The 27,961-nt window shown below is 43.3% G+C and overlaps 1 protein-coding gene across 1 annotated transcript in view; it reads left to right on the top strand.

Moving 5' to 3' along the window:
* The window catches only part of Wwox (WW domain containing oxidoreductase), a 296,272-nt gene extending 268,566 nt beyond the window's left edge, over positions 1-27,706 (top strand). Inside the window, exons 7-9 of the mRNA XM_059263056.1 lie at positions 13,212-13,397; positions 21,566-21,830; positions 27,653-27,706. Of these exons, the coding sequence (XP_059119039.1) occupies positions 13,212-13,397; positions 21,566-21,830; positions 27,653-27,706 (505 nt within the window). The remainder of the gene's footprint in view (positions 1-13,211; positions 13,398-21,565; positions 21,831-27,652) is intronic.
* The last annotated feature ends 255 nt before the right edge of the window (positions 27,707-27,961 follow it).

The raw sequence follows: 27,961 nt of genomic DNA, 5'->3' as shown, positions 1-27,961 counted from the left end.
AGCCACCTACAATCTATTCTTCAACTGCATGGGCACATGTTGTTCTCAGGCATGGCTGTATTTTGTTATGAGCTCCTCCCAGGGCCTGCAGAGTCCCAGAGGATGTCAGAGTACATTAATTTTTATCATAACATGGGATCTCCCAGGTCTGAATGGCAGCACATAGCTGTCAGGGGCTTTCTGAACTCCATTACAGCTCCATATATCTCTAGGCAAAACAGGAGTGAGGACTTGTTGGCAAGAGAAACGTACAAAATGCATGAGCTGCTATATTGTTGGACTTGACCATGTGCTAAAGCACATGGCACACACTATTTTCCCCCCATTGTTCATATAAGTTCACCTCTGTCTCCCCTTATCAAAATCCTCCCCTCTGCCTACATGAGAACTACCCAAAGTGTGTATAAAATAAATTCTCTTTGCATCATGCATCTTTTTGTCAACCAGTATTTTCCAACCATTCTATGAATATGCTTTAAAAAATGAATGTTCCTGTCTTAATGAATTTTCACCAGAACTTATCCATCTATGGTGTCACCGGGAGTTTATAAATAATGGATTATTATGCTTAATATCACTTTGTATCCACAAAATGTACTTTTAATGGGGAATGCTAATGCATGTCAGGGAAGTCTAGTTATTTGGTCATTTCTTTTATTCTACCTACTTGTCAATAAAGTAAAATGCTTAAAGGTTGTAATTTGCCTGGAGAGGAGGTGGCTCTGGTGTTATGTTAGGGGCTTTCAAGCCCGTTGTGGGTAGAGGGAAAGTGGAGCTCCTGGGGAACCATCCCTCCTCGCTGAAGCATGCCAGTCCAGCATGCTTCCACAGCTGGCTTCCTCCCTGTTACTAATACCTCTGTGAGTCGAGTGGTAGAGTTTACTACTGTCCATTGTAGCCTCCTAGAGATTTTACTATGATAAGGAAAATTCTTTAGGAAGGTACAGTTCATTTGTCCCTAGGAACCCATGGGGTTCTGCCAAGAGAGACTTGATGATGGTACCTTTTCCCCAGTCTATGGGAGTTGTGTTCAAATGCGAATGCAAGATGATATGAGTGGTCCGGGCTAGTGTTCCTCACCCTTCCCTCCCTACTTGTCCACATTGTGCTGAACATTGATTTTCCATTTTATCAAATATTCCCTGGAAGCAGGAACACAGGACAGTAAAGTGCTTAAGTGCAGAGGACAGGTTTGGAAATTGCTAGAATCTGCACCAGAGAGTCAGGCCCCTGCACTGTAGATATCATGCCAATCCGGCTAAGTGCACAATTATCAAATCGATGCCTTTTCCCCTAGAAAACCGTGTTGGAGAAGACGTGAGTGTTACTCTGTTTTACACCCCTGCACCCCTGCTTTAGAATCAATGAGGTTGAGATTTCACTGCTGGGACTGGGTTGATGGGATGGGAAATTATAATCAAGATAATGGAGACAAGGCAAAAATTTAAGAAAATAACCAAAACAAGAGTGTTTTCATTTTCTGCTAAGTGTCTATACCGATGTTCCGGAATCTACTCTAAGAAGTTGCAAATGGTGCATGAAATGAAAAATTCTTGTCGGGTCTCCAGGGGACAGAGCCAGAGCCTTGCTCTCCTCCTGGTGATTGTTCCGATTGTTTTCTCTATTCCAGCTGAAATAAAAAAAATATTAATTAAGCGTAACTAAGTTATTGTGACAGCAGAATCCACTCCTGGTTAATTATTGTGTTAATACCCAGTGGTGTCCATCAGATTCTTGACATCTTTAGGGCCGTGACCCACGCACAGCACAGCTGACAGTCATTGACCACCCAAGCTGGTTTTGCTGTTACGGGTTATCGCTCATTTTTACATGCTTTCTTTCTTCCTCTATTTCGAAGGGAGGTACTCTTACAGGGACTCTGAGTGAGGGTACTGGGGACAGTCTAGTACATGTGGAGCACAACTGTATATGTATTTTGTGTGTCTGCATTCTTGGTGGATACTACCTCCCCAAAGTGGATGTCCAGGAAACAAGAAACAGGGCAAAATTATTAATAGCCTGTTTTAGGCACTTTCTCCATCAGGGTCAATGGCAGAAATATTGTATATAGTTTCCTTTAAAGATTTATTTTTAATTATACATATGTGTATGTGTCTGGGGGGCCAGTAGATACACATATGTATAGTGCCCCAGGAGGCCAAAAGAGGTCATTGGATTCCCAAGGAGCTAGAGTTATAGGCAGTTGTGAGCTGCCTGATTGTGGGTGCTGGGAACCGAACTAAGGTCCTTTGCAAGAGCAGTAGGCACACTTAACCACTGAGACAATTCTCTAGACCCTGTATATAGTTTTTCAATTCTCATAAAATCAGACAAACTGGGCATGGCCATTCTCTTTTACAAGAGACACAGCAGTAACTCAGAAGTTTGTTAATTTTGCTAAGATCCACTTGACTGACCAGGCAGACATAGTTTAGCCTTTCTGGCTTCCTGGAATTGCATCAATCAAAAGAATTCTCTAGTGAAAATATCCTCTCTCTCTCTCTCTCTCTCTCTCTCTCTCTCTCTCTCTCTCTCTCTCTCTCTCTCTCCCCCTACACACACACACACACACACACACACACACACACACACACACACTTCTAAAATAAAGACCATGTTTTCCATTCACCTCTCAATAAAATGGTAAACATTTCCCATAGAAGACTTATGTGAAAGGTAGTCACTACTTTTTCGTTCTTTCTAAATAATTCCTTAGGAGCAAGTGTATTATGATGCAACTCTCCTCAAATTAAATTAATTGAATGTCATATCTGGATTTGCACAAACTCAATGCTTCAATATTCTATTATATAAGATTTAGTGCTGCCAAGACTTAAAAGATACCTTTTGTAAGACCATGTATTAAATTGAGATTTTTGACAAGCCAGTTACATATTTAGCCAATGCATTATACAATACTATTTTTTAAATTTCTTGTACATTCCCCCAAATCATCATAAACTGTACCTATGCCACGTACACTACATAGCTGTGGTCTGGGTGGGTTCCAGAAGCATGAAGAATTGAGACTGGGTAGAGGTAGCTGTAGAAGATAACTACTATAGTCAAGTTTGTGCTGCCTCCCATGAATTCAGACCATCTTAATTTAAGCAAGGGCCCACCTTGTAATGCTATACCATTTCCAACTCTTCCTTCTCTGGGAAAACACACTGCTAGTTATGAGGTTAGGTTGCCAAATGGTTTTCTTAATGGAACATGGCTCCGTATGCCCTTTGCATCGAATTTCACAGTATTTCCAAATAGTATGAATTCTTGCAACTCACTTGAGCAGTACCCCAGATGGTATGACATTCTGTTTCTAGAAGGAAATGGAATATATCTCCTTTTGCATTGCATTCCATTTAGCTCATTCTTTCGCTTGGTCTAAAATGGGAGCCTGCAAAGTTACAGTTGTTGGAACATCATAGGATCTTTACTCAACCTGGAAAATCCCACTTCATTGTGAGGCACGCTAACAATTTCATTCCCCCCCCCTCCCGACTCACCTCCATGGTGCTTCTGCTGCTCTGACACTCCTTTAAAGACCCATTCTTCTTTCTCACGTTTGACATCCTGGGCTGTCTTGGGTTCCTGGAGTCATGATGTAGCAATCTTGTTTCCAAATCATAAATGTCTGTCTTTATTAGTCATTTCTCTTCACCAACTCAAATTGTTTTTTGGTAATATATTGCCAGGTGCTTGCATTCAGATATGCACAAAAGGCTTACTTGTTTTTAAAAGCTTGGAAGAGGCTATCTGGTCCCCTATAGCTGGAGTTATAAGGAGTTATGAGCCTTCAAATGTGGGTACTGGGAATGGACCCCAGATTCTCCATAAAAGCAGTGAGTGCTCCTGTTGAGCCTTCTCTCCAGCCCAAGGCTTAGTTCTCACTGCATGCCCTGCCCTGTGAGAAGACTTCCTTCTGGATGTTGATGTCTAGTGGCACAGAAAGACTGTTGCACATGGCAGAAAGTGTGAAGAAGGGTGAGAATAGATCTCTGGGACATACTATACCTGAGAAATTGATCTCTAATTTACAATCAATAAGAGGGTGTTCTGGGGTTCACTTGTTCCTATGTACTAATAAGTAGGTTCCCTGGACACTTACAGGTCATAGTTGAGAAGGACAGTTGATGTGTTGAGGATACATACTAATCAGATTGGGTCTACTCAGAACTGCTGTCACTGATAGCTTCACCCTCGGTGAGGACTTGAAAGCCAGGGAACTTTCTGGTTTCCAGATTTCCAGCTCTGTGCTTTTTATTGGCAGAAAGTTCAACAACCTTGTGCTCTTCTTCCTCTGTCTTTCTGTCCATCCCAGCGGGGCTGACCTTGTCAAAGATACACAAAGCCTGTGAGAACCTTTGAGGAGGGGCCTACTAAGCATCAAGCTGAGGGTCAAGGGCAAAGGAATGGTCAAGGGTGCCACAGTCTTTACAGTAACTATTGAGAGGAGGGGAGGGTGGCGACCCATGGCATGGGCAGAGCTGGAAGATTCCACACAGTGCTGAGACAGCATTCAGTTGGCTCGGAAGTGGTGGGTGTGTTTGAGGCAGGGACAGAGAATGGACACATACATTTCAAAACTAAAGAGGATGAGTGGACATTGAGTTGACTGTTACAACTCCAAACTGCTCTAACATCAAGTGGCTTTCTTTGTCCTTTCAGCCCTCTCACCTCTCTGTCTTATTGTCACCCCCACCTTGTTTTCTCTGCTCCTTTCCCTTCTTCAGTGATGTTTCTCCTACTTAATGGTCAAAATGATTTTGTGTGAGAGAGAGTGGAGGCTGGAGGACAGCCTCGGGTGTTGTTCCTCGGGCTCTGGTAAGTTTTTAAACTTTCGTTTACTTATTCTTTGACATCTTCATTCATGTATACAACACATCTTAATCATATCTATTCTGACTCTCCTCTCTTGCTCTTCCAGGGCACCCTAGAACATGCGCCACTCCCAGCTTCGTGTCCTCTATCTTGTAACCCACTGAATCGTTTAGTGCTGGCTTGTTCTTGTACAGGTCCTGTGCAGGAGACCATAGCTGTAGTGAGTTCATGAGTACAATGGGCGTGTCACATCTAGAAGATAGCACCTACCACCAAGAATGATAGGCTGGCTGCCAGCAAGCCCTGGGGATAGTCCTGTCTCTGCCTGCCCAGAACTGGGGATTATAAACTCATATGACTCTGGCTGGCTCCTCCCACACTCTAATACATGGGTTCTAAGAATAAAACTCCGGTCCCCAAGACCATGAGGCAGTCAGTTTCCCAACTGAGCTGGCATCCCCAGGCCTGTCTGCAAGATTTGATGAAGCCAATGGAGAGCAGAATAGAGAGAGAATGCCTGAAATTGGGGTAGGCAGCAGGTGGGGCTCTTGGGAGCTAACAGGGCAGGGAGCCCAAGAAAGCGCAGCTGTTCCTGATCAGGCTAGCCACAGTCTTTGGACAGGCCCTACCCTTCCACTTCCTGCCTCGACACTGCTCTCCTTTTAGGAGAGAGCACCAGTTAGACTCGGCTAGCCAGAGCCTAACTGCGTGATCCAGAAGCCTCACTGCTGTCACTCAGAAGGGCATCATCGGCAACACACTGACTGCCAGGTAGAAGGGGCTGCTGCTTTCCGACACCATCCTCACAGCAGCTGGAAGACTTGCCAGGGTCTGCTCCTCAGAGACGGATGGGGCAGTTTCTCAATGGGCAGACCAGGGTCGCAGAGAGCGGGATTGCTCCTGGTTGAATTCCCTGGTGCTGGGTGTGGATGATAGTGCTTCCTGCCTCCATCACCCTTTCCAGGTCAGAACCCACCTGAGGACAAAATTCTTCCCTTCAGGTGCTGACTAATAACATCTGCTCTGGACTCCACTGATGCTGTCTTTATTTCCATCCCATCTTCACAGTTTGATCCAGACTTTTCTTTGATGGCCTGTAAATATTCATCATCCAAGGCTTTTGAATTGCAGTAGCTTTTAGTTAAAATTGAGTAAAATGTACCATTTGAATAATAAAAACCTCATTAAAGGAAAGCTAAAAGAATACTTTTCCTTTTGTACAAGCCAATTAGGTACCCTCATAATTAAAAAAAAAAAGTCAAGCACATTATGGTTTCATATTCCATAAGCCTGTTTTTAATTAATAGAGGTGACATGGTTTAGGTGCTCCGTACACATTGTGCCTCCGGTGTTGTGCAATTAACATTAATGAAGGTATTGGAAAAGTGGTGAGAGAGAAACTTGTCTCTTAGTCCTCTGTGCATTCAGGCTGAGGTCTTTAGTGGGTTTTCCATGCCTGGGGACACTGCATGGCAAGAATAAAGGTGCCCAAAGGAGGACCTGTGGCCACTGAGAAGATGTAATATTAAAATTCTCAATGGCTATACACAATGGCTAAACTGGCCCAAAGACAAATATTCACCGAATTAGATTGTCTTTTGTGGATAACAGAGAATAATGTGACGATAAGGGAGCTACCATTTAATCCCATTGGCTGGTAAGATGCGGGGCTGTATGCTCAGCATCGTCTTGCAAGTTGTATTCCACTGTTCCTAGTTTGTAGGGGAGGAAACAGATTTGCATAGTCTCACTGACTGGCCATGAACCTGCTAAAAAAGTAACTGCCCGAGGACGGCAACACTTGGGTCTATGGATCCCAGTTTGGATACTGTAACAAAATGTCTGGCAGGAGCAACTGGAAGAATGAAGGATTCATGTAGACTCACTATTTCGAAGGATTTCAGTCCATAAGGGCAGAGACGGCATGTTGGGGAGAGGACCAGTTCAATCCATGTGGCTTGAAGCTGTTCCTGCTGTAGCCAGCAGAAAGCAAAGCCTAGGGCCAGAAGCAGGGCCAGGCTGTGTAACCCTTCAAGGCCTGCTCCCAGAACTCATTTATGACAGGTAGGCTTTGTGTGCCAAATACTCCACCACCTCCCAATGAAGCTCCAGCAGCTGGGGCCTAAGTCCATAGCCTTGAGGTTGTGGGTGGCATCTCATGTTCAAACCAGAACCATCTTTCGTCTTGTTCTTACTCATTATTTATTTTTGTTAATTCAAATATTTGGATTCGAACCTCAGGGAAGTTAGCTCTAATTGCATTACTAATTCTGTAGTAATGTAATGAGCAAACCTCCTGTTTTCCTGTCTGAACAGTGGCAACAAAAACGCATGTCACCCAAGGTGAGCATGAAAGTTAAATGAGCTACATACCCAGAATCCCCAGCAAATGTCTACTCCACAGTTAACACCACCCCCACACAGGAGTGGGGGGGGGGGGAAACAACTTGGAGAAGTGAGCAAAATATTAGAGTTGAAACCAAAAAGGATCTCAGATATAACAATACACGCCACATTTTCCAAGTTTCTGCCTTGCTGCAGAGCCTCCCGGGTTCAGGTCTCTGCTTTGGTGTGAAGCACGGCTGATGCATGCAATGAGGAGCTGATGGCTTAGAGCACTCAGGTTCAGTAGTCACAGAGGAATGGCGTCATTTGGAGCTGTTGATTGACAGCCACAGTGCACATCATATATGAAACAGGAATTATCCGGGACAAATGCAGCTGACCACAACCACTTTAGCATGCTTGTTTTTAAGTGGTGATAAGTTGGAAAATACATCAAGCAACAGAAATGAATATCATGATCTCTTAACAAGATCCAGGTTGCCCCATGATAATGAGATTTCACGACCCCTTAAAAATGTGATTTATCACTATACTTCTCTCTAGCTGTGCTGTGCATGCTTTTCACCAAGCATTTAAACAAACTTTACCATCAGTTCTTTATAAAAACCTAGAAAAGGATGGAATGCTTCTAAACTTGCTATAGAAAGGCCGTGTTCTCTACATGTCAAAAGCAAAGTCCTGTGAAAAGAAAATGACAAGCCAATATCACACAGGAACAGACACATAATTTTCAACAAAATGCTAGCAAACTAAATGCAATAATGTACAAAAGAAAGGAGTGTATATTTATGATATGTTAAGGAATTCCAAGTTAAATATTCAAAAATCAATCAATGAAAGAATTACAAATCAGAAGAATAAAGAGTCATCTGGATGGATAAAGAAAAATTATTTGTAAATAGTTCAGTATTCTTCCTTGATTAAAGAAAATGCTCAGTAGAATTGGAATCACAGAGCATTTCTTCTCCTTATTAATGGCATCTACAGAAAGCCCATAGCTGATATATTTATGCTGCAAACTTGAATGCTTTCTCTCTAACACCCAGAAACAGACAGTGGTGTTAGCAGCCAGAACCCATCCAAATAGGAAAGGAAAAATTAAAACTGCCTTCCTTGCAGATGAAATCACTTTGCATGTATAAAATCTTAAGAAATCAAATTGAGAAGTATTAAAACTCACAGCCAAGTTCAGTTGAATTGCAGGGTAACTGCTCAGTATGTAGAAATGAGTTTATTTCTCTTTGGGAGCATCGGCATTTCCAAAAGGAACTGAAGAAAATCATTTTGCTTACAGCAACATCAGAAAAAAGATCAAGAAGCAGTTTGAAACTTACAAATAAATTTAACAGAATGTGAAAAACTTAGACTTTTGAATGTATAAAACATTGTTGGAATAAATTAAAAGACACTCAAATGAATACAGAGATAGCCCATGTTCATGGATTGGAAGATGTGATGCTGTGTAGGTACCAGCATCCCTCAGGTTGATCTACAGGGTGGATTTAGTTTCCTTCAAAACAGAAATTTTGGTCTTGAACTTCATATGAGAATGAAAAAGACATTGAATAGACAAACCAAGGATGGAAACAAAGTGGGAAGCCTCCCATTGCCCATTAATTAAAAACACAATGTGTCATGACCATGGACAGTAGAGAACTGAATAGAATTGGAGTTCCAGAATTAAACCCTTACATGACTGATTAGTTTTTCAAATACTAGTGCCAGAGTAACTCAGTGGGGTAAATAATAGTCTTTTCTATAGATGGTTCTGGAACCACTGGGTATCCACCACAAAAAAATGAAGCTGAATTGTTTTCATGCACCATATACAAACTTAGCTGAAGAGGAATCAGTGACCTAAATATAAAAACCCAAACTACTTTGTCCCAGAAGGAAACATAGAATCACAATATCTTCGTGACATTAGAATAGATGATGCTTTTATTGGTCCAATCTCAAAAGCATAAGGGACAAAAGAAGAATTAAAAACAAAATAAAACAAAATGAGAATTCACTAAAATTGAAAGCTTTTGTATGGCAAATGAAACCACCAAGAAGGCATAAAGACAACCTACAGAGAGGGAGGGATATTTGATAACTGTTTACCTTGAAAGGGTTTCACCTATCATATATAAAGAGCTTTCATAATTCAATGATAGGATGATAAAACTGCTAGCTCCAAAGTGGGCATAGAAACTGAACACACATTTGTTGTTGGGTTTTTTTTTGCTCTTTTGGGGCCCTGCCACTCAGATCCCATATAAATCACACACGGAGGCTTATTCTTAATTATGAATGCCCGGCTTTAGCTTGGCTTCTTTCCTGCCAACTTTCCTCATCCCAAATTATCCCATCTACCTATTGCCTCTGGGCTTTTCCCATTCTCTTACTTCTGTAAATCTTATTCTGTTGCTGGTTGTGTAGCTGGGTGGCTGGCCCCTAAGGTCCTCCTCCTTCTCTGACTACTACTTTCTCCTTCCCAGATTTCTTCCCCTATATATTCTCTCTGCCTGCTGGCCCTGCCTATCCTTTCTCCTGCTTTGCTGTTGGCCAGTTCTTTATTAGACCATCAGGTGTTTTAGACAGGCACAGTAACACAGCTTCACAGAGTTAAACAAATGCAACATAAACAAAAGTAACACACCTTAAATATTCTACACACATTTCTCCCAAGAAGATATGCTAACTACCAATGAACACATAAAAAGATTCTCAGTATCCTTAGTCAGGAGAGAAATGCAAATGTAATCCACAAGAAAGTGATCACTCATGTTGGCTAGGGTGATGCAGGGATCACTGTGGAGAGAAAGATTGGAAGAGCCAGAGGATAAAGGAGTTTCTAGGAGCTATATCCATAAAGCCTGACCAGCATGAGCTGAACAAGGATAACAGCAATATGTGGGCTAAAATGGATGAGGGAAAGCCCATGAGGTCTCAACCCTACACAAAAAACTACAAGCATCTAAGGAATGCTGAGATTGGGAGAAATGGTCTTCTCCAGGGAAGAGCACACCAATTGGTTATCCAGTACCAAATGGTCAACCCTGAAAATGTACATACAAGTAACATTATAGAGACTCAGACTGAACAGGGTGTATTTGTGTATTTAGGGTGTGTGTGTGTGTGTGTGTGTGTGTGTGTGTGTGTGTGTGTGTGTCTATGTGTCTATGTATATATGTTTGTAACAACAATGGAAAAAGAACCCATGAATTCAAAAAGGAGCAAGGAAAGGTGTATGATAGGGTTTGGAGGGAGGAAAGCGAAGCGGGGAGATGTTATAATTCTATTATAATCTCAAAAAATAAAAGAAATAATTTTAAAAACAAAAGAAAAAACAAAGAAGAGAAAGTGCCATAAGGGTGCAGATGTGCATAGTGCACAGCTGGCGGGGATGTGGGTGACGTGTCTCACTTTGGGCAGCAGTTTGATTCTTCCTCAGAAGTTAAACACAGCATTATTCTGAGCCAGCAATTCCATTTGTAAATGCGTACTTAAGAGAAATAAACAGACACGTCTCGAGAAGAACTGGCAAAGCGATGTCTGTAGCAGCGATATCTACATTAGCCCAACACTGCAAGCTACCCATATGCCCATCAAAGGATGAAGGGCCAAGCGGGAAGCTGTGTGTGCATGCAGCAGAGTACTCCTCAGGCATAGGAGGGAGGGCATTCTTGGTACAGCACGAAACCCTGAACATCATGCCAGGTCAAAGGAGAAGTCATAAAAGACCAGGTATCATCCTACTTACATGAGATGATGATGTTAGACAAGTCTATAGAGTAGAAAGTGTATTTGGTGTGTGTGTGGTGGGGAAGTAGGTACCACACAGTTGGGGACAGCTAATGAGTTTCTTTTTATACTTAAAATTGCTGTAAAGCTAGAATTGGTGATGGGCACTCAACTCGGAATTGTACTACATGTGAATTACATCTCAGGATTAAAAAAAAAAAAGTGGAAAAATAATAAAAGCCTACAAGGAAAAACATGAATCTGACCACCTCCTCCATACCCAGCACTAATGTTTTTCTGTATTTTCTTACTTGGTGACTGCATAGGGAGATATCCCATTTTTCTTGCTTTTGGTTTTGTTTGGATTTTCTGTTATCACACATATTAATTGATTTGTGTGTATTCCCTCAGGTGTGTATGGGTGTGTGTGTATATGGGTGCGTGGGTGTGTGCCAAGGCTGGTGTGTGGAGGTGGGAACAACTTGCAGGAATCTCTTCTATCTTCCCACCATGTGGGCCCTGGGGATCAAATTCAGGTCATCTGAGTTGGTGGCAAACATTTTTATCTGCTGAGCCATCCGGGCAGCCTTGGTTTTGTGTTTTGAGATGGGATTGTCCTCTGTATGCCAGGTTGGCTTAGAGTTCATGGTGTGGCCCCTACTGGCACCTGCCTCAGCCTCCCCAGTGCTGAGAGGACAAGTCTGAGCCACTACACCTGGCTTGGCGTTTCCCTCTTTTGGAGAAAGCTGTGTGACACACTTGCTGGCCTTTGCTTCCTGCCTTTTCAGTCCACCTGGGAGGGTCTGGGAGCCTCTCAATTCGATGTTGTGTGTTTATCTATTCTCCTGTTGAGGATCACACATGGGTGGCTTCTAGTTCATCACTAATTTATGAGTTCTGTTCATCTGTGTAATTATCCCTCATCTTTATGTACACACTTGAACTCTTTCCTTAGGTAAGTATCTTGGAAACTGTTGATTTTCTAAGGTAGATTATCATAACCTGGGTGGCTTAAAGCAAGAAATTCATTGTCTTTCATGGTTCTGGGAGGGTAAAGTCTACAACCAAGGTGCCTACAGAGTAACTCCTTTTGGTGGCAGTGGGAGCCTCCTCCTCATTCTCCTGGCTTCCTAAGGTTGTTCTCAATCCTTAGCTTTTCTCAGCTTTCCCATCTATCACTCAGGTTCCTCCTACCCCATTGATATATATTTTGCTTCATAATGGATTCTGAAACAAAATGGATTTGCTTGTTCTTGTGCTGTGGGCTTCTTACCATTTGCATCCAGCCTACAATACAGGACAATTTCCTCAGTTTAATTTGTTGCTTTTATGTTTCAGTTACAAATACAGTAAAGAGCCTTGGAGAACTGTCACTGTGTAGTATCCATTCATTAGGATTACTTTTTCGTAAAATATACTTATTAGGATTTATGACTTTCAATCAAATGAGAGGGTTACTTACATTGTTAAAATTGCATTTATAGCACATCTCTTCTTACTTGTCCCCAGGCTCATTTCTAGCAGATAGATTTAATCTGAATCTAAAGAGAAGATACATGTATGTGTACACACACACACACACACACACACACACACACAGAGACACACACACAATGAGACAGGCTCTCATGTACTCAAGACTAGCTTGGAACTCATTTTGTCAAAGTCAAAGATAACACTGAATTCCTGATCCTCCTGCCTCCACTTCCTGAGTGTTAGGGTTACATACATGCTTGGTTTATGTGGTGCTGAGGATGAAACCCAAGTCTAAATATATGCTAGGCAAACATTCTCCTGAGTTATGCCTCCAGCCCTAAGAGGAATATATTCAAATATCTGACTGTCTCTATAAGCAGAACATATTCCCCTGGATAGGCTTATTTAGTACCTACCAAGCATTAGGCCCCAGTGTCAGCCTTTCTTGTGGTGGCCCGTTTTCATAAAGAAAGGAAATGAGCAGCCTCCTCATGTGTATTTGTTGGGCTATTTTGATTGAACATAAAAGGAATACTAATTGTTTGTATTAAAATGCAGAGTTAACTAGAGATTGTGCGTTCCAACTCCAGTGAGCCACCCTTATCATCTACCCGCCGTGGGTGTGGGTTCGCATGGGTGTCTTGGGTCCTGGGAACTTTTTGTTGCTTGCACCCTGAGGTAATGCCCCATTTGGAGTGATGCAATGTCCTGGCATATCTCATCTCTCAGTGGATGGAATCTTGAAAACTCTGAGAAATGGGTTATTTCTAAGTGGACATGGATAGTACCTAATTTTAGACCATCAATTTGTACCTGATGTTGTCTATTTCATTGTGTAGATCTCTTCATGTGCTTGTGTGTAATGCGGGGACTTTTGCTCTACCCTGGAGCCTCACGAAAGATGGCCTCGAGACGACCTTCCAGGTGAACCACCTGGGACACTTCTACCTTGTCCAACTCCTGCAGGATGTTTTATGTCGCTCAGTCCCTGCCCGTGTCATCGTGGTCTCTTCTGAGTCCCACAGGTGGGTTTGAATTTAATTTGATATTTTTCACTTGTCCCTCTGTTTACACCATCTGAAATTCTCTCCAAGTCTCCAAATGAAAATAATTTTGATCTGAGGCTAGAGAGAGGGCCTCAGTTCCTAGCCCCCAGGTCAGGTGACTCATAGCCACCTGTGACTCCAGCTACAGAGGATTCAACACCTTCTTCTGGTCTCTGTAGACATTAACCACACACACACACACACACACACACACACACACACACACACACACTCACACACACACACTCACACACACACACACACACACACACACACACACACACAAAGTCTCAAAAATACTAATTTTGAGTAGATTCACTATGAGAAACATGAGTGTGCACAACCTGGCTTCATTAATTTTTCTAGATCTTTCTAGATGTGTGATCATGGGGAATTGTTGGTGGGGACTGTCTAGAGTAATATAGAGTGATTTTACAATTATACCTTAGGCTCCCCATTGATTTCACTCAGAGATGGAATAATAATTGATTAAATCTGAATGGCATGACCTTTATTGATTTGTAATTCAACAACTTCAAAGTCTCACCGAGAGGAAAGCGCAGTTATTCTAGCAGGGGAAACAATGCAGTTAAAGGCCGCGAGATGAAATCCAATTGTTTTATAATGAGAAATTAGGGAATTCAATGCAGACATTAGCAGCGTAATTGCAGAAAGGGAAGGACTGTAGTTAGCGTGTATTGGAAATCTGGCCATGCCTCTTTCGGTTAGAATTTCAATTTACACATCAGATGGCGTTTCTTTCTGATTGTCATTAGACTATTTAATCGACGAAAAAGACATCTGAAAACATCGTGGTGTTTTCAACATATTTGTGCTGGAGTTGGATAAACAACTAACTGTTTCTAAAAGAAGTGCCGAGAAAAGACAAAGGGTTTTCTGGGCTGTCGAGTCAAGATTTACAGCTTGTTAGGGAGAATTCTCTTCCCAATGTTCCTGGTGTTGGAGACTGTTGGGGTGAGGGGGGGAGGCGGGCTTTGCCTCCTTAGCAAAGTGGCTAAGAATAAATAAATAAATAATAATGTGCCAAGGACTGTTTTCTTCCTCTTCTTCTCCACCTTAAGTCCTGAAATGTTTTGGTGACCCAGGATGCAGCTTATTTTTTTTTTTAATCATACTTCCATAAAATGTAACCCCTGGGACTTTGAAGAGCGAGACCAGCCAAGGGTTAGCTTGAACCCTTTATCACTCCCAAACACAGGGGCTTATGGTGTAAGTGACACGCTGCAGACAGATTTACTCTTGCCAGTTTAAATTTATGATGGCTGCAATGAAAGGGAACTGTGGGTAATAATCCTCCCCTGTTCAAGAAGACAGGAAACATCTAGTAATTAGGTAGTAACAAAATCTGGCTAGGCTTATCTTTGCAAATCACACCAGGTTTGTGAAAGAAGGGGAATGGCCCCGCAAAGCAGTGAGGGAGGCTGCCGTGGGGGCAGGCAGGAGAGAAAGCTGTGGAAATAAATCTGCCAGCCCCAATCGCTTACCAGATGTGGAGGGCACCACGGGATATGTTTAAATGAGCTGGTATTTAATGGGAGACGGTGTGGAGGTGTCAGCTGCTCACTCCGTTGGTAAAGCTCTGTCTCGGATGCCGTTTCCTGGGACGCCTTTGTTCTCACTGGAACCACAGGGTAATGCCTGCTTACTTGGAGATCCAAGTCCTCATTTCATTTTAAAGATGAGTTTGGAAGGAAAGACCTTGGCCGCCTGAATGAGATCCATTGTCATTTCTGGCAAGGCCTAACTGATGGGTGGAAGGCCTGCGTCCGTGTGCCGACTGGCTCCTCTTGTCCACTTTCTTCTTATTAACATTCTTACAAAATATTAATTCCTATGAGCTGAACTGTTTATTACTCTTTCGCTGCATTCCTGAGCTCCAGAGAGCAAGCATGGGTGCCAGGCACGCAGACAGTGCTGGCTCACTACTGAAGGACCCAGAGCCGGAACCAAACTGTAAAATGCGAGTGTTGATATCTAATTACCTCCATAAACCTTGGCGGAATCTCTTCGTTGGAGTCAAGACCCCCTGTTAGGGGGAAAATAAAGTCTTATGTTTGCAGAAAATATTATACTGGATGCCCTCAGGCGAATTATTTATTAACCACTCTCTATCTTCACTGTGTTTTACTTACTTAGCTGGAGTCTGAGCGCGTGGATTGAGTTCCTGCCTGTCTCAAATATATCATAATGAAATGGGAAGTTGGCTTCCTCACTGTGAGAATTTTTCAGACAACAATTAAAATAGAACGAAAGGAGCAGAGTGCTAACTGCGCAGCTCTCAACAGCCTCGGCAGTAGGAAGGAACAGACAGATATGTAGTCAGGGACACAGTCACACACACACAGTTACACCCATGCAGTCACACACACAACCCCACACAACCAGCCCCAGAGTCCCACACTGAGTCACCCCCACAATCACACACGGGTAGCATCCCATACACATAACCGTACACATACAGCCACACAAACAACCACATACAATCACACATAGTCACGCATACAATCATACCCCAACACAGCCTCACCTATGTGGATTCTCAGACACATAAACACACATAAAAATGCACACAACCAGAAAAAAAAAACAACACACAAACCACAAAGTTATATAACCATACCCACAGTCTCACGTAGTCACATACAACCACACATACTCTCATATACAGAATCACACGTGTGCAGTACACACGCAACCACAGGAAACCATACATAGTCACAGACAGACATCCCAGTCACACATAATCATATACAATCATAGACAGATGTACCCCATCAGAAATGTACAGTCACACAGCCACACACAGGGGCATGCACATTTCATCACAAACACTCAGCCACACATGTACAGTTACATACACACACAGAATTTCCCTTGCAAGTTCATTTCTACCACTTGAACACAATAACTGTTTTCTATGTGAGTCTACTCTCATTATTTTATTTTTGGAGTTAAACATTGTTTCAGCTTCAACAGAGACATAGGTAAAGAAAGAGAAGACAGAGGGTCATGGGGCCAGTCAGTGTCTGGAGAGCAGATGTCAGCCAGCCTCTCTGTGGACCACAGGGACACTTCTCAGACCTTCACTGGCTTTGCCAGACTTTCAACTTGAAGACAGAGCAGGCAGCCTCAAAGAGCTGCCTTGCTGCCTCCTGAGCAGCCAGACCAATGGGTCACATTGCCAGATCCTCACTCACTTCTCTGTGGATGGACCAGAACTGTGCCCACCCTTCCCACTTCTGTAGAAACTGACAGCATAAATCAGTGAGACCTTCAGGAGTCTGGGGTCCACATGGCCTGGAGTTCCATCCTCAGCACTAAAGAAACAATAGATAATATAGATAAGTTTAATCTGCCCAGTGTTCCCCAGTCATGAAATCAGGGGCTCATCCTAACCCCAGGAGACACTACCTGTAAATGTGTAACCAAGAACTTTGAGAGAGTGACCTTCATGGTCAATGTTACCTTTCAAGCGAGACTTGGAACCAGATTTTTTTGACATAAGCTCTGAGTTCTAACCTCATGACTAGCCTTCAGTTGTAAAATCCTGGATTAGGTTTCCGTTTTAATCCTGACACTGCTCACCAAGAATTCCCAGCCTAGCATTTGAAGCAGGTAGACAAATGACTGGCAGTCGGTGTTAATGCCAGAGGGGTAGTAGACAGGTAGGACCCAAAGATGGCTTTGCTAGCTTTGCTACTGATCTTGGAGGGACAATGTTGTCACCAAACACTGGGAGTAATGTCACAGAGTTGATCCTGCAGAGTGGATACTGAGTTATCATGGAAACATCTGTTTCAATCTTTGCTGGACTTTTTCAATCTATCTGTCTTACCACCAAGAAATCATTGTGGCATCAAGCTGGGAGAGCTTCCTGGAAGAAGTGTCCCTGCGCTGGGGAGATTTTCTAGGAGCAAGAAGAGGAAAAAGCGTTGAGGAGATCACTGAAGGGTGCCATATTTATTCCACACCTTTCAGGTATTTGTGTGTGCTCAATACCCTTTTCTTCTCTCAATAGTAGCATTTCCAGCTCATGGCTCAGACCTCAGATCTCTGGGTTTATAACTCAGAGTTTGTAAAACTGTGCATGTATATGACACACAAGCTGAAGACTGAGAATTCCACCCAACCTTTATTTCTGTATGAGTACCCATGGGGCAGTCATCATGGAGCTTGATTCTTGTCCTCCTTGCAGGGCACCTGCCTGCCCTTGCCCCCACTGGTAGTCATTCCTTCTATCAGAACAAGGACCGTGAAACTTTCACATCTCTTGCTTTGTTCTTTTGCCTTGGACAGTTAAGCTGCAAGTCTGGGGTCTTCCAGCTTCAGAACGTGGAGACAGGAAACCAACAGTTAGCTGCAAGGTGTCACTATCCTTCCCTTGGTGACGTTAGCTTTGCTGATTTCTGAGTTGCAACATTCAGTATCTGAAGTATCCTGAGTCCTGGGAGAGGGGTCTTTAATGCATTCTGTTAACATGACTGTCACCTGTTGTGGTGGTTTGAATGAGAAATGTTCTCTATTGTCTGGGACATTTGAATACTTGGACCCCAGATGGTGGCAGTGTTTGGGTAGGTTTCCAAGGTGTGGGAGTGAGCTCTAAGAATTTAAGAACAAGCACCATTTTGAGTCTGTTCTTTCAGCTCCGTGCTTGTGGTTCAAGATGTGTGCCCATGGCGTCCTGCTCCTGCTGCCATGCCTTCACACCGCCATCATGGGCTCTCACTATCTGGAACTGTAAACCCAGTAAACTCTTTCTTCTGTAAGTTGCCCTGGTCATGGTGTTTTATCGCAGTAACAAAAAGGAACTGACACAGCCACCCTGTGATGTTTTTCTTTGTTTTGACACATCCTGAACTGTTCCTTCCAAGGAGCAAGGTTTGTTCATGATGATCCTTTGCCATTAGTACTTTGTTTTCCATAGTCATTTTTTGCAACATTCTTATCTTGTTCCCTTACTATGTGTGCTGGCTAGTTTTTATGTCAACGTGACACAAGCTTGAGTCATCAGGGAAGAGGGAGCCTCAGCCTCCGTAAGAGCAGGCTGTAGGCAGGAAAGCCTATAGGGCATTTTCTTAACTAGTAATTGATGTAGGAATGCCTAGTCCATTGCAGGTGGGGCCATCTCTGGGCTAATGGTCCTGGGTTCCATAAGAAAGCAGGCTGAGCAAACCATGTGGAGCAAGAGTGAGCATCACTCCTTCATGGATTCTGCATCAGCTCCTACCTCCAGGTTCTCACCCTGTTTGAGTTCCTGTCCTGACTTCTTTGATGATAATCAGTGATGTTGAAGCAAAAGCCAAATAAACCCTTTCCTCCCCAAGTTCCTTTTGGTCATGGTGTTTCATCACAGCACTAGTAACCCTAAGTAGAACAGAAATTGATAACAGAAGTAGGTATTGCTGTAACAGACCTGACAATGTTGTTATGGGGAGGATTGTAGAAGGACTTTGAAATTTTGGGCAAGAAAAGCCATTGAAGTATTCAATTCTTGGTGAGTTGTTCTGTGGGAGCTTGGAAGAAAAGAGTGTTGAGAGAAAGGCAGTTGGTAGAAGCCTTGCTTACGATGTTTTAGAGGGAATCTTGAGAGTTACTTAAAGACCATTGGGGCCAGGGCATATTTTCTATTTTGAATTGAGATTCTGTAGCTTTGATGAGCTAGAGCTGAAAAGTCAACAGTGATTAAGAAGAGACCAACATGGCTGAACTGGAACCTTTGCTTTACTGGGACTGTTGATGCTTGTCAGCTGAAGCTGAGGAATTGACACTGATTAAGAAGAGACCGGCATCACTGAGGTGAAATCTGGGAAGTGTTTCCTCGGAGTCAGCGCACAGAAGCTGTGTTCCAGATGTGGCCAAGGTACCCCCTGTTGGCAGCTGAACTTGGTAGTGTAAGAGTCACCCAGGTGTTACTGGTTTTGAAGCCATGAAGGGGTCATGGAGAGCAGCTGAGGCTTGGCACTGTGAAAATCCAGGAGAGGCCACTGTTGAAGGTGAAGCCACAGTAGCAGTTGAAGGCCCAGGACTAAGGGGCCATGCAAAGAAGTTGAGGCTTGGCACTATGAAGAGAGCTCAGGAAAGGATATTGGTGAAAGTGCAGCCCAGTTGCAGCAGAAGACCCCAGCATTTTGGAGATGCCAGTACCATGGGATGACTACCAGGAACAGCAGCCAGAACCTAGAAGACAAGCTGTGTGTGTTACAGAGGGTGGAGCCAAAGAAGTGACCCAAGTCACTCAGAGGAGCCCAGAAGATCATGAGTGAATCCCAGATATTGGACACTGAGTTTTTTATACAGTTGGAGTTTGGTTTTGCTTTGTTCAGATTGTGACTATTCCCTGGTTCTTCCCTCTTGAAATAAGGAATTATTTAACTTATTTTTTATTTTACAGGAGCCCACAATTGAAAGACTGAATTTTTAAAGAGATTTTGAATGTTTGAAAAGACTGAATTTCAAAGTGTTTGAACTTATAAAAACTGTGGGACTTTTAGAGTTATTTATGAATTTTAATGTGAGATCTTGGGGACGAAAGAGAAAGGCAAGGTTGTGGCTTAACAGTGATGTGTTTGTGTGTCAAGCTGACAAGGAGTCAATTGTGCTAGATAGTTTTATGTCAACTTGACATAAGCTAAAGTCATCTGATAGGAGGGAGAGAAAATGCCTCCGTAAGATCAGGCTTTGGCAAGACTGTAGAGCATTTTCTTAATTAGTGATCAATGAGCGAGGCCCCAGCCCATTGTGGTGCCATCCCTGGTCTGTGGTCCTGGGTTTTATAAGAAAGCAGGCTGAGCAGTCCTTATAGAGCAAGCCAGTAAGCATCACTCCTCTCTGGCCTCTGCATCAGCTCCTGCCTCTAGGTTCCTGCCCTGCTTGAGTTCCTATTCTGACTTCCTTTGATGATGAACAGCAATGTGGAAGTGTAAGCCAACTTCCTCCCCAAGTTGTTTTTGGTCATGGTGTTTCATCACAGCAGTAGGAAGCCTAAGCAGGATACTATACAATGCCCAAAGTTGACATAATGAAGCCAAAAATGGGGAGTCCTTAAACAAATAGGGTATTGTCTAGAACATTCTTTTAGGTTGTTTCTTATGATTCATCTTTTTAAGGCAATCACTTCCTTTTTTGACAAAGAGGCAGGTATGAAGGAAGCAAACAGCTGGTGTTTAACGGCTCTGCCAGACTCTATTATAAAACATCAACTAGTTACTTTGATTTGTGTGTGCCCATGCCATGGGCATACTTAAAAACAATAGACTGGGCCAGAACATTTTGGCTTTGTTTATTTATTTTTTAAATGTAAAGGACTTTTGATGGCACCTCACCAAGGTTACAACCCTTTTATGATCATTAATTTTTAATCTGGAAAAGAGTCTTGAAGGCAAGACAGCTTATCTGTATTAACTGAATGCTCAAATGAAAATACACAAGACTCATGCATTTGGCTCAAATAACCCAGGGAAACTCTGCCAAAGGTTAGGAATGTGATACTGCTTTCCTAATGCAGCTACCTTTTATCTAAGGCTTGTTTTCATTTAATTATCCTTGAACTTGTGGTTGAAGATCTGGAGGCACACGTGCACGCACACACACACACACACACACACACACACACAGAGAGAGAGAGAGAGTGGGGGAGAGGGAGAGGGAGAGAGAGGGAGGGAGGGAGGGAGGGAGGGAGAGAGAGAGAGAGAGGGAGGGAGAGAGAGAGAGAGAGAGAGAGAGAGAGAGAGAGAGAGAGAGAGAGAGAGAGAGAGAGGGAAAGAGAGAGAGAGAATTTTTCTTTTTTCTTTTTGAGACTGGGAACTCAGTCTAGTCTTGAACTCACTATTGCCCAGGATAGCCCCAAGCTCAGAATGATTCTCCTGCCTGCCTGAACTTTCTGAATGTTGTGATTAAGGCTTGATTGAGACACAGGGGTCTACTGCACTGCTGGGTATAGACTTAAGCTTCCTCTTTGGATCAAATACTTGGCAGTGTGTTAAGTCTCCATCTTCTGTTTTTAAGGGTCATGGTGGTGAGATATGCTAGATGAAATCTCCACGGTTTGTTCAGATTTCAAATCAAAATCCAAAGCCCCATGAGCAGCCGTGTCTTCTGTATTCTACGCCATGCTTTCTGTTTTTCAGATTTACAGATATTAATGATTCCTCAGGGAAACTTGACCTCAGCCGCCTGTCTCCGTCGCAGAGTGACTACTGGGCCATGCTGGCTTACAACAGATCCAAGCTCTGTAATCTCCTCTTCTCCAATGAGCTGCACCGTCGCCTCTCCCCCCGAGGGGTCACATCGAATGCAGTGCACCCTGGAAACATGATGTACTCATCCCTCCATCGAAACTCATGGGTGTACACGCTGCTGTTCACCTTGGCCAGGCCATTCACCAAGTCCATGGTAAGTGGATGGCTGCTGGTACCTCCCAGGTGCCTTCAGCCAGCTTCGCAAAAGGGCCTACCAACCCAGACCTGGGCGTCTACTTGTGGTCTTATTGTAGTCTGCTGTCATGGGGCTGGTATGGAGTATAACTGCACCATTGGCAAAGGCTCCCCACCATGTCAGTATCACCTTTAGATTGGGTCTGTTGCTCTACCAGAGGCTTGGAGGCTTGGATAAGGATGTCGGGTTTTGGTATTAGGTAGAAAACACCTGAAAATCTTGAAGGTTTGGGGTGAGGAGACACAACAATCATCTATTTCCTCTCAATGTGATTTCTGTTTTGATTCACAAACTTCTAAAGTATACTTTGTGGAAAGTGGCACTTGATGTATGTGCTTTGTGTTAGTGGGAAATGTGGATTAGGAAGCATTAGGAGGTGAAGCTCTTTTGAGTTCAGTGGATTTTGTATCGGATGTTGTAGATGCTTCTTATAATGGAGGTCTGGGGGTAGCTCTTTCCTGGAGAAGGCTTTGTGGCCAGAATGTGGTTATCCTTCATATCCCTGAAGACAAATCTTTTGGGCGAATCACACTACTGTGGTTAGAGTTGGAGTGTTCACAAAGCTGAATATGAAGATTTTACATTTTTGTCAAATGGTTGTTTATCAATGGTGTGTAAAAACCTCTTCCATGAATTCATTAACCCTAAGTGACTTGAATGAAAAAGGTGTGTATTACATAGCACATTTGCTCAGTTGCTTTTCCAAGCCTCAGGCTTTAAAAAATGTGTTTCTTTTAGGACCAGGGAGATGACTTAAGTGGGATAAGTGCCTTCTGCATAAGTCTTTTTTTTGTTTTTTTTTTTGTTTTTTGTTTTTGTTTTTTTTTTGGTTTTTCGAGACAGGGTTTTTCTGTGTAGCTTTGCGACTTTCCTGGGACTCATTTGGTAGCCCCGCCTGGCTCTGCCTCCCGAGTGCTGGGATTAAAGACGTGCGCCACCACCGCCCGGCATAAGTCTTAAGAACTGAATTCAGATCCCCAGAGGACAGGTGAAAGCTGAGAATGGATTTGTACATTTGTAACCCCCAGTACAGTGAAAAAGCCTGTCTCTAAATAAATAAATAAATAAATAAATAAATAAATAAATAAATAAATAAATAAATAAATAATACAGTAGAGGGTGTCAAAAGAAGAATCTAACATCTACCTCTGACTTACACACATGCACACATGGATGTCTGCACCATACATGCATGTTCCACACGTGCACGCATGGGATAAATAATAAAAATATTTTCTTTTGAATTGATATATCCATGGTGCAGCTACTGACGCTGTCTTTAAATGATAGAAGTTATTCTCTCGCACACACACTTGGACCTTTGGATTGGACCAGCTATCCTGGTGGTGGCAAGGGAGGTTAGTGTCTGCCTAGCACAGTAGACCAACCGGCTCTCCTTAGCATTCCTCCCATCAAGACCCCTTGTGTTCTCTGGGCATCAGGACAACTTAGGGAAGTTGCATCAAGCACCTGCTTCCTACATCCCAAAGAGATATCCTGAGCACTGACAAGAATGAGCATCATACCTCAAGTCACAGGCATAGGATTTATCTAGTGGTCACCATCTGTCCATTGGACATTTGTGGACATTGAGACCTTGACATGGGCAGTACAACTGAGGACATTCTGAATTTTGTTTGATTTCAGTTTAAATAGCCACATGTGACTTGTGGTGGCCAGATTATGTACAGTGTGCTGTGTACATAATAACCTCATGTTTCCATGACCTCAAGTTATTCTTTGTTCTGCAAGCAATACCTGTGTCTAGAAAGTTCTTCTTTATACCTCAATTGTGGGTAATAGATATAACAAGGGTTATGAGACTAAAAATTATAATAAATCAGATAATTCTATTTTCTGTGACTATTCTAATTTTAGTCATGACAAAGAGGGAGTCTGGTGGCGGGTACAGGGGAGGTTTATGGCTCTGCTCCTCTCTCAAACAGTCCAGGAGTAAGATAACTGGCAAGACAGGAAGACTGCACAGGAGAACCTGGGGTGGTGGCCTCACACCTACCTATCTGGTCTCTAGGAGGTCACAGTGGCTGGGACTTCCATTCTCTTATCAAGTGATTAGGAAACAGCACCTTTATAGCTCATAAGTGCTCTTTAGCTGTAACTGTTGACTCGTTTTCTTGGTGTGTGTATAGTCATTTTTGAAACAGGATCTCACTATGTAGCCCTGGCTGGCTTGGTATGTATTATGTCCCTAAACTGGCCTCAAACTAATGGAAGTCCTTCTGCCTCCCCCTTCTGACTGCCGGATTTATAAGCTTAGGTGTAGAGATTAGCAAGATTGTGGAACATGTAGCCACATTTAGGTTTTCTGTAATAATAGTAACCTGTCTAGATGGCTGGTGGTACTTTAGCATTGAGTTCCCTATTGCTGAGTTCCTAAGGAGGGAGGATGGAGCTTAGGAAGAGGGAGGAGAGAAGAGGAAGCTGAGGAGGAGGGAGGTTGGGAAGAGGGAGGAGGGAGTTTGGGAGGAGGAAGCTTGGGAGAAGGGAGGATGGACACAGCATTTGCTGGTCACACTCATCAGTCCCTGCTCCACTGCAAGCATTCAGGACTCTGCAGTGAGAAAAGGAGGAAGCAGCAGGACTGGGTAAAGCAGGGATGGGTCGTGTCCCCAACGGGACAGATCTGACTGACCACAAGGGTCACTCTCTCGTGCTGTCTTCCTACATACCTCTTGTTGCCTCCATTGCGATAAGGTGTTCATTGCTTGTACAATGGATGCACTTCTGCCATTTTCAAGGAGCTGTATATTGACACACAGGCGGTGTGTGTCAGATCTCCCATCCCACGGACAGGGTGGATTCCTAAATGACAGCCAAGCAGCTTGGTGCCAAGGTGACTCCCTGGGAAGAGACAGCTAGGGCTCCGTTTGTGCTTCAAAGTCCCTTCTCCATTTTGCCTTAACGAAAGCATTTTTTCCCTGTGACATAGGCCTAGCTTGAGCATACTCTCCACTGTACAAGGCCCAGGGAAGAAAAAATACCACCCTGCCCGGCGCTCTGAAGCCCAGCCTCCCCTTCTCCGCTGCAGCTAGCTCCCATAAGCATTAAACAGCAGTGTTTTAATATCAACGTCCCTTCTTTATTTGCTGTGACTCGCTGTGACTATGGTGATTTTAGTTACCGTAATTAGGTCACCCTTCATGGAGTCAGGCTATTTTAAGTGGCTCTTTAAGGACTATTGTTGCAGATCAGTAATTTTACAATTGGATGCTCTTGTGCAACTTTATTAAATGTAATATGTCTTTTAAATGTTGCCCTTTTACAGTTATACGTTTCTAATTGTTGCTGTAAATGCATTATCACTTTGAAATTAATTAATTTTTGCATTTGGGCCTCCTGCAGTATAATAATCACTAATGAGAAACTCACAGAGACGAAGTCTCAGCACAGCGCCCCCTACTGGCAAAGCCACATCTCTGCCACCCTCTTCCTCTTGAGGGCAACAGGTCAGATGTCCTAGGGCTTTTGCAAAAGAGGTCCTTATTCCTCTTTCAATTTGTGATAAAATAAAAAGAATAGGTAAAATGGAAATATACTGTTTTAAATGTTGTTTAAGCCAATATTTTTTTTCCAGTAGCAGTCCCTGAAATGTCTTAAAGGAAACCAAAGTTTGCTGAGAATGTTTGCATGATGAAGTCACATCATGTGGACACTTCATGTCAAATTCTCTGTTTTTAAGTTGTGTTTTATGTGTGTGTGTTAGGTGTACTGTATGTTAGCCTATATTATATAGTTATATGTGCATATTAATTCATGGCATCATAATTCACACAACCTGACCTGTGCTGTTATCTAATGGCATAAGAGATTTTCTAGTGTGGTTTTGGCTATTGGTGTGTGCTATCTTGTGTGAGGGCTTTGCAGTCCTCACTGACTTAATCCCAGTTAACGGGCACCTTGGCAGCTCCCACCTGACATCACAATGTCGGCATCTGCGTGTTCATTTTTCTCATGCGACCCTTCTGCAGGGTCAGAATGACCTCTGTCTGACCCAAGACAAGCACAGAGAGCTTACCCAGCCTGTTGAAGAAAATGCCATTCTAGCCCCCAGAACCTTCGCCAACTCCTCCCTGCTCCATTTCCTTGGTCAAACACATTATAGTGCCTCTGCCATGTGTGTTTGATTGTGTTGTTACGTTTCCTCTTTAAAACATTTGACAGCACCTTTTTGACCCCCTTCCTTCTTTTTTTTTTTCCACGTAAGTTTTAAACTCTGGTAAACAACATTCTCGCCAGAGGTTCCAGGGCCAAGCAGGCCCTCTGTGGACCAGCATGTAAATTTCAAGTTGAGCACAGTCACGTGCCTCTAAGGGTGTTTGAAGCAACCAAATATTTGTGTTGGCAGGTAACAGTAGGAAAGAATATCATGTGTTAGGGTAACAAGAGCTTAGCAGATGTTTTAGGGAACTGTGTTTTCAAATCAGTTCACATTTAAAAAAAAATGGCTTGAGTTTGTCGATCTTCTGGAAGGATTGGGTTTCTCTTCCTGTGGCCATGAAAAGGCAGCCATTGTAGCGAGTCTTAACAGATGTGTGGCTATCCTGCTAATGGATGGGCCTGCAACACCGGGTCTTGTTGTAGAGTTATAAATTATAAGCAGAGAAAGCACAACCTAGCATTCTTCTAACCTTCCACAGAGCCAAGCTGGGTAACTCTGCCCTTGAATAACCCATGGCCCAGTGATTTATAGTTGTGCAATTTTAAAACATAATGAAGGGCATAATAAATGTTGATTTGTTCTTTAAATTAGTATTTTAGCAAAATACTTCTCTCCCTTTACCACCTTCAAAGACCTGGAGCTGGCTACTCTGGAGGTGTCTTCAAGGACTCTCTTTATGTTTGCCTCTTTATTGGTATATTGGCATGTCCCATACAAGGAGGGACAGGACTAACAGGGCTTTTCAGTTTTCTTTTTCTTTTTTTCTGTCGAGAAAAGAAAATACATTCTGCAATGTGGGAATCTTACTCTGTTCCTTGATAATCTCAATATTATGGGCCTCCCAAGCACTGGGGGAATTCTCTGATCTCTGTGCTCTCACAGGCCCAGGTATGGTAGGAAAGTGGACTTTTAGGACCCCTGTGGCCAGGCCACAGGTGCACTTTCCTGCCTTGGCTCCTACAGTGTGGCTCAGCTCTCTTCTTCCCTACAGAGGCCATCTTCCTGCAGCCTCAGGCAGCCTTCTTACCTCCAGGTGATCCTTGGCCTAGGATTTATTAGTCAGCTTTCCGTTCTGTCCAGCGCTTGAAAGTTTATGGTATTTGCTTAGTTCTGAGGTCAGCGCATATGGCAGATTTCAAAAGAAGAAAGAATTCAGAATCCTGAGGCTTGTTTTAAAACTTAGTTGCCCTCCTTCTCTCCAGTCATCCTGTAATAAGTCAACCTGCCTTAGGTCAATTTTCTGTATCATTTCAGTGACTATGAGCTGTGAGCTCTAAATTCATACTGAAAGACAGTTGGAAAAAGATCTGGGGTTCTATTTACCTTTTTCACATATTCTGAAACCCCGAGGCAGCCACAGGTATGTTTGACTACAAAGTGGGGGCAAAAGTCCTGGCTTTCCTTTCGTGATTACAGAGTAGCTGCAGCAGAGCCAACCACTGCATCCTGTACAAGCTGGGAAGGCAGGCTGGAGGGGTGGCCCTGCTCTCTGCACTCTCCCCTTCCTCATCAAGAAGAGGATTCTGACTCAGAACCAGGCTGTGATCCTTCTTTCCCTGCGCCCACTGTCTAAAAAGTAAGTTGGTTTTCCCTGTTCCAGGTCGATAGGAGGTTAGCCAAGCACGGAGCTGCCTTTGCTGAGACTTTACAGTAGGAAGCAAGCTTTGATGACAAAATGAAAGAATCAGCCACCCAGTTGCTTAAACTGTCTACTTACAGTGGGACCACGGGCGTGCATGAGAATTCAGCAGAGCACCCGGGTTGTCTGTTCCACGTGACCAGTCCCAGTTCCAGTCACACCATGTGTTCTTTTCTTCTTCTGAACTTTTCATCTTGGAATATGCCACCCCCTGTACTCTACCACTCCACTCACCCTAGGTCACACCCTGGAAGCATTTGGGATCTCTCA

This window comes from Peromyscus eremicus, chromosome 5 (genome assembly GCF_949786415.1).
Source record: "Peromyscus eremicus chromosome 5, PerEre_H2_v1, whole genome shotgun sequence".
Classification (NCBI taxonomy): Eukaryota; Metazoa; Chordata; class Mammalia; order Rodentia; family Cricetidae; genus Peromyscus; species Peromyscus eremicus.
The sequence above is the reverse complement of the archived record's forward strand: the minus strand, read 5'-3'. Positions and strand labels throughout refer to the sequence as shown.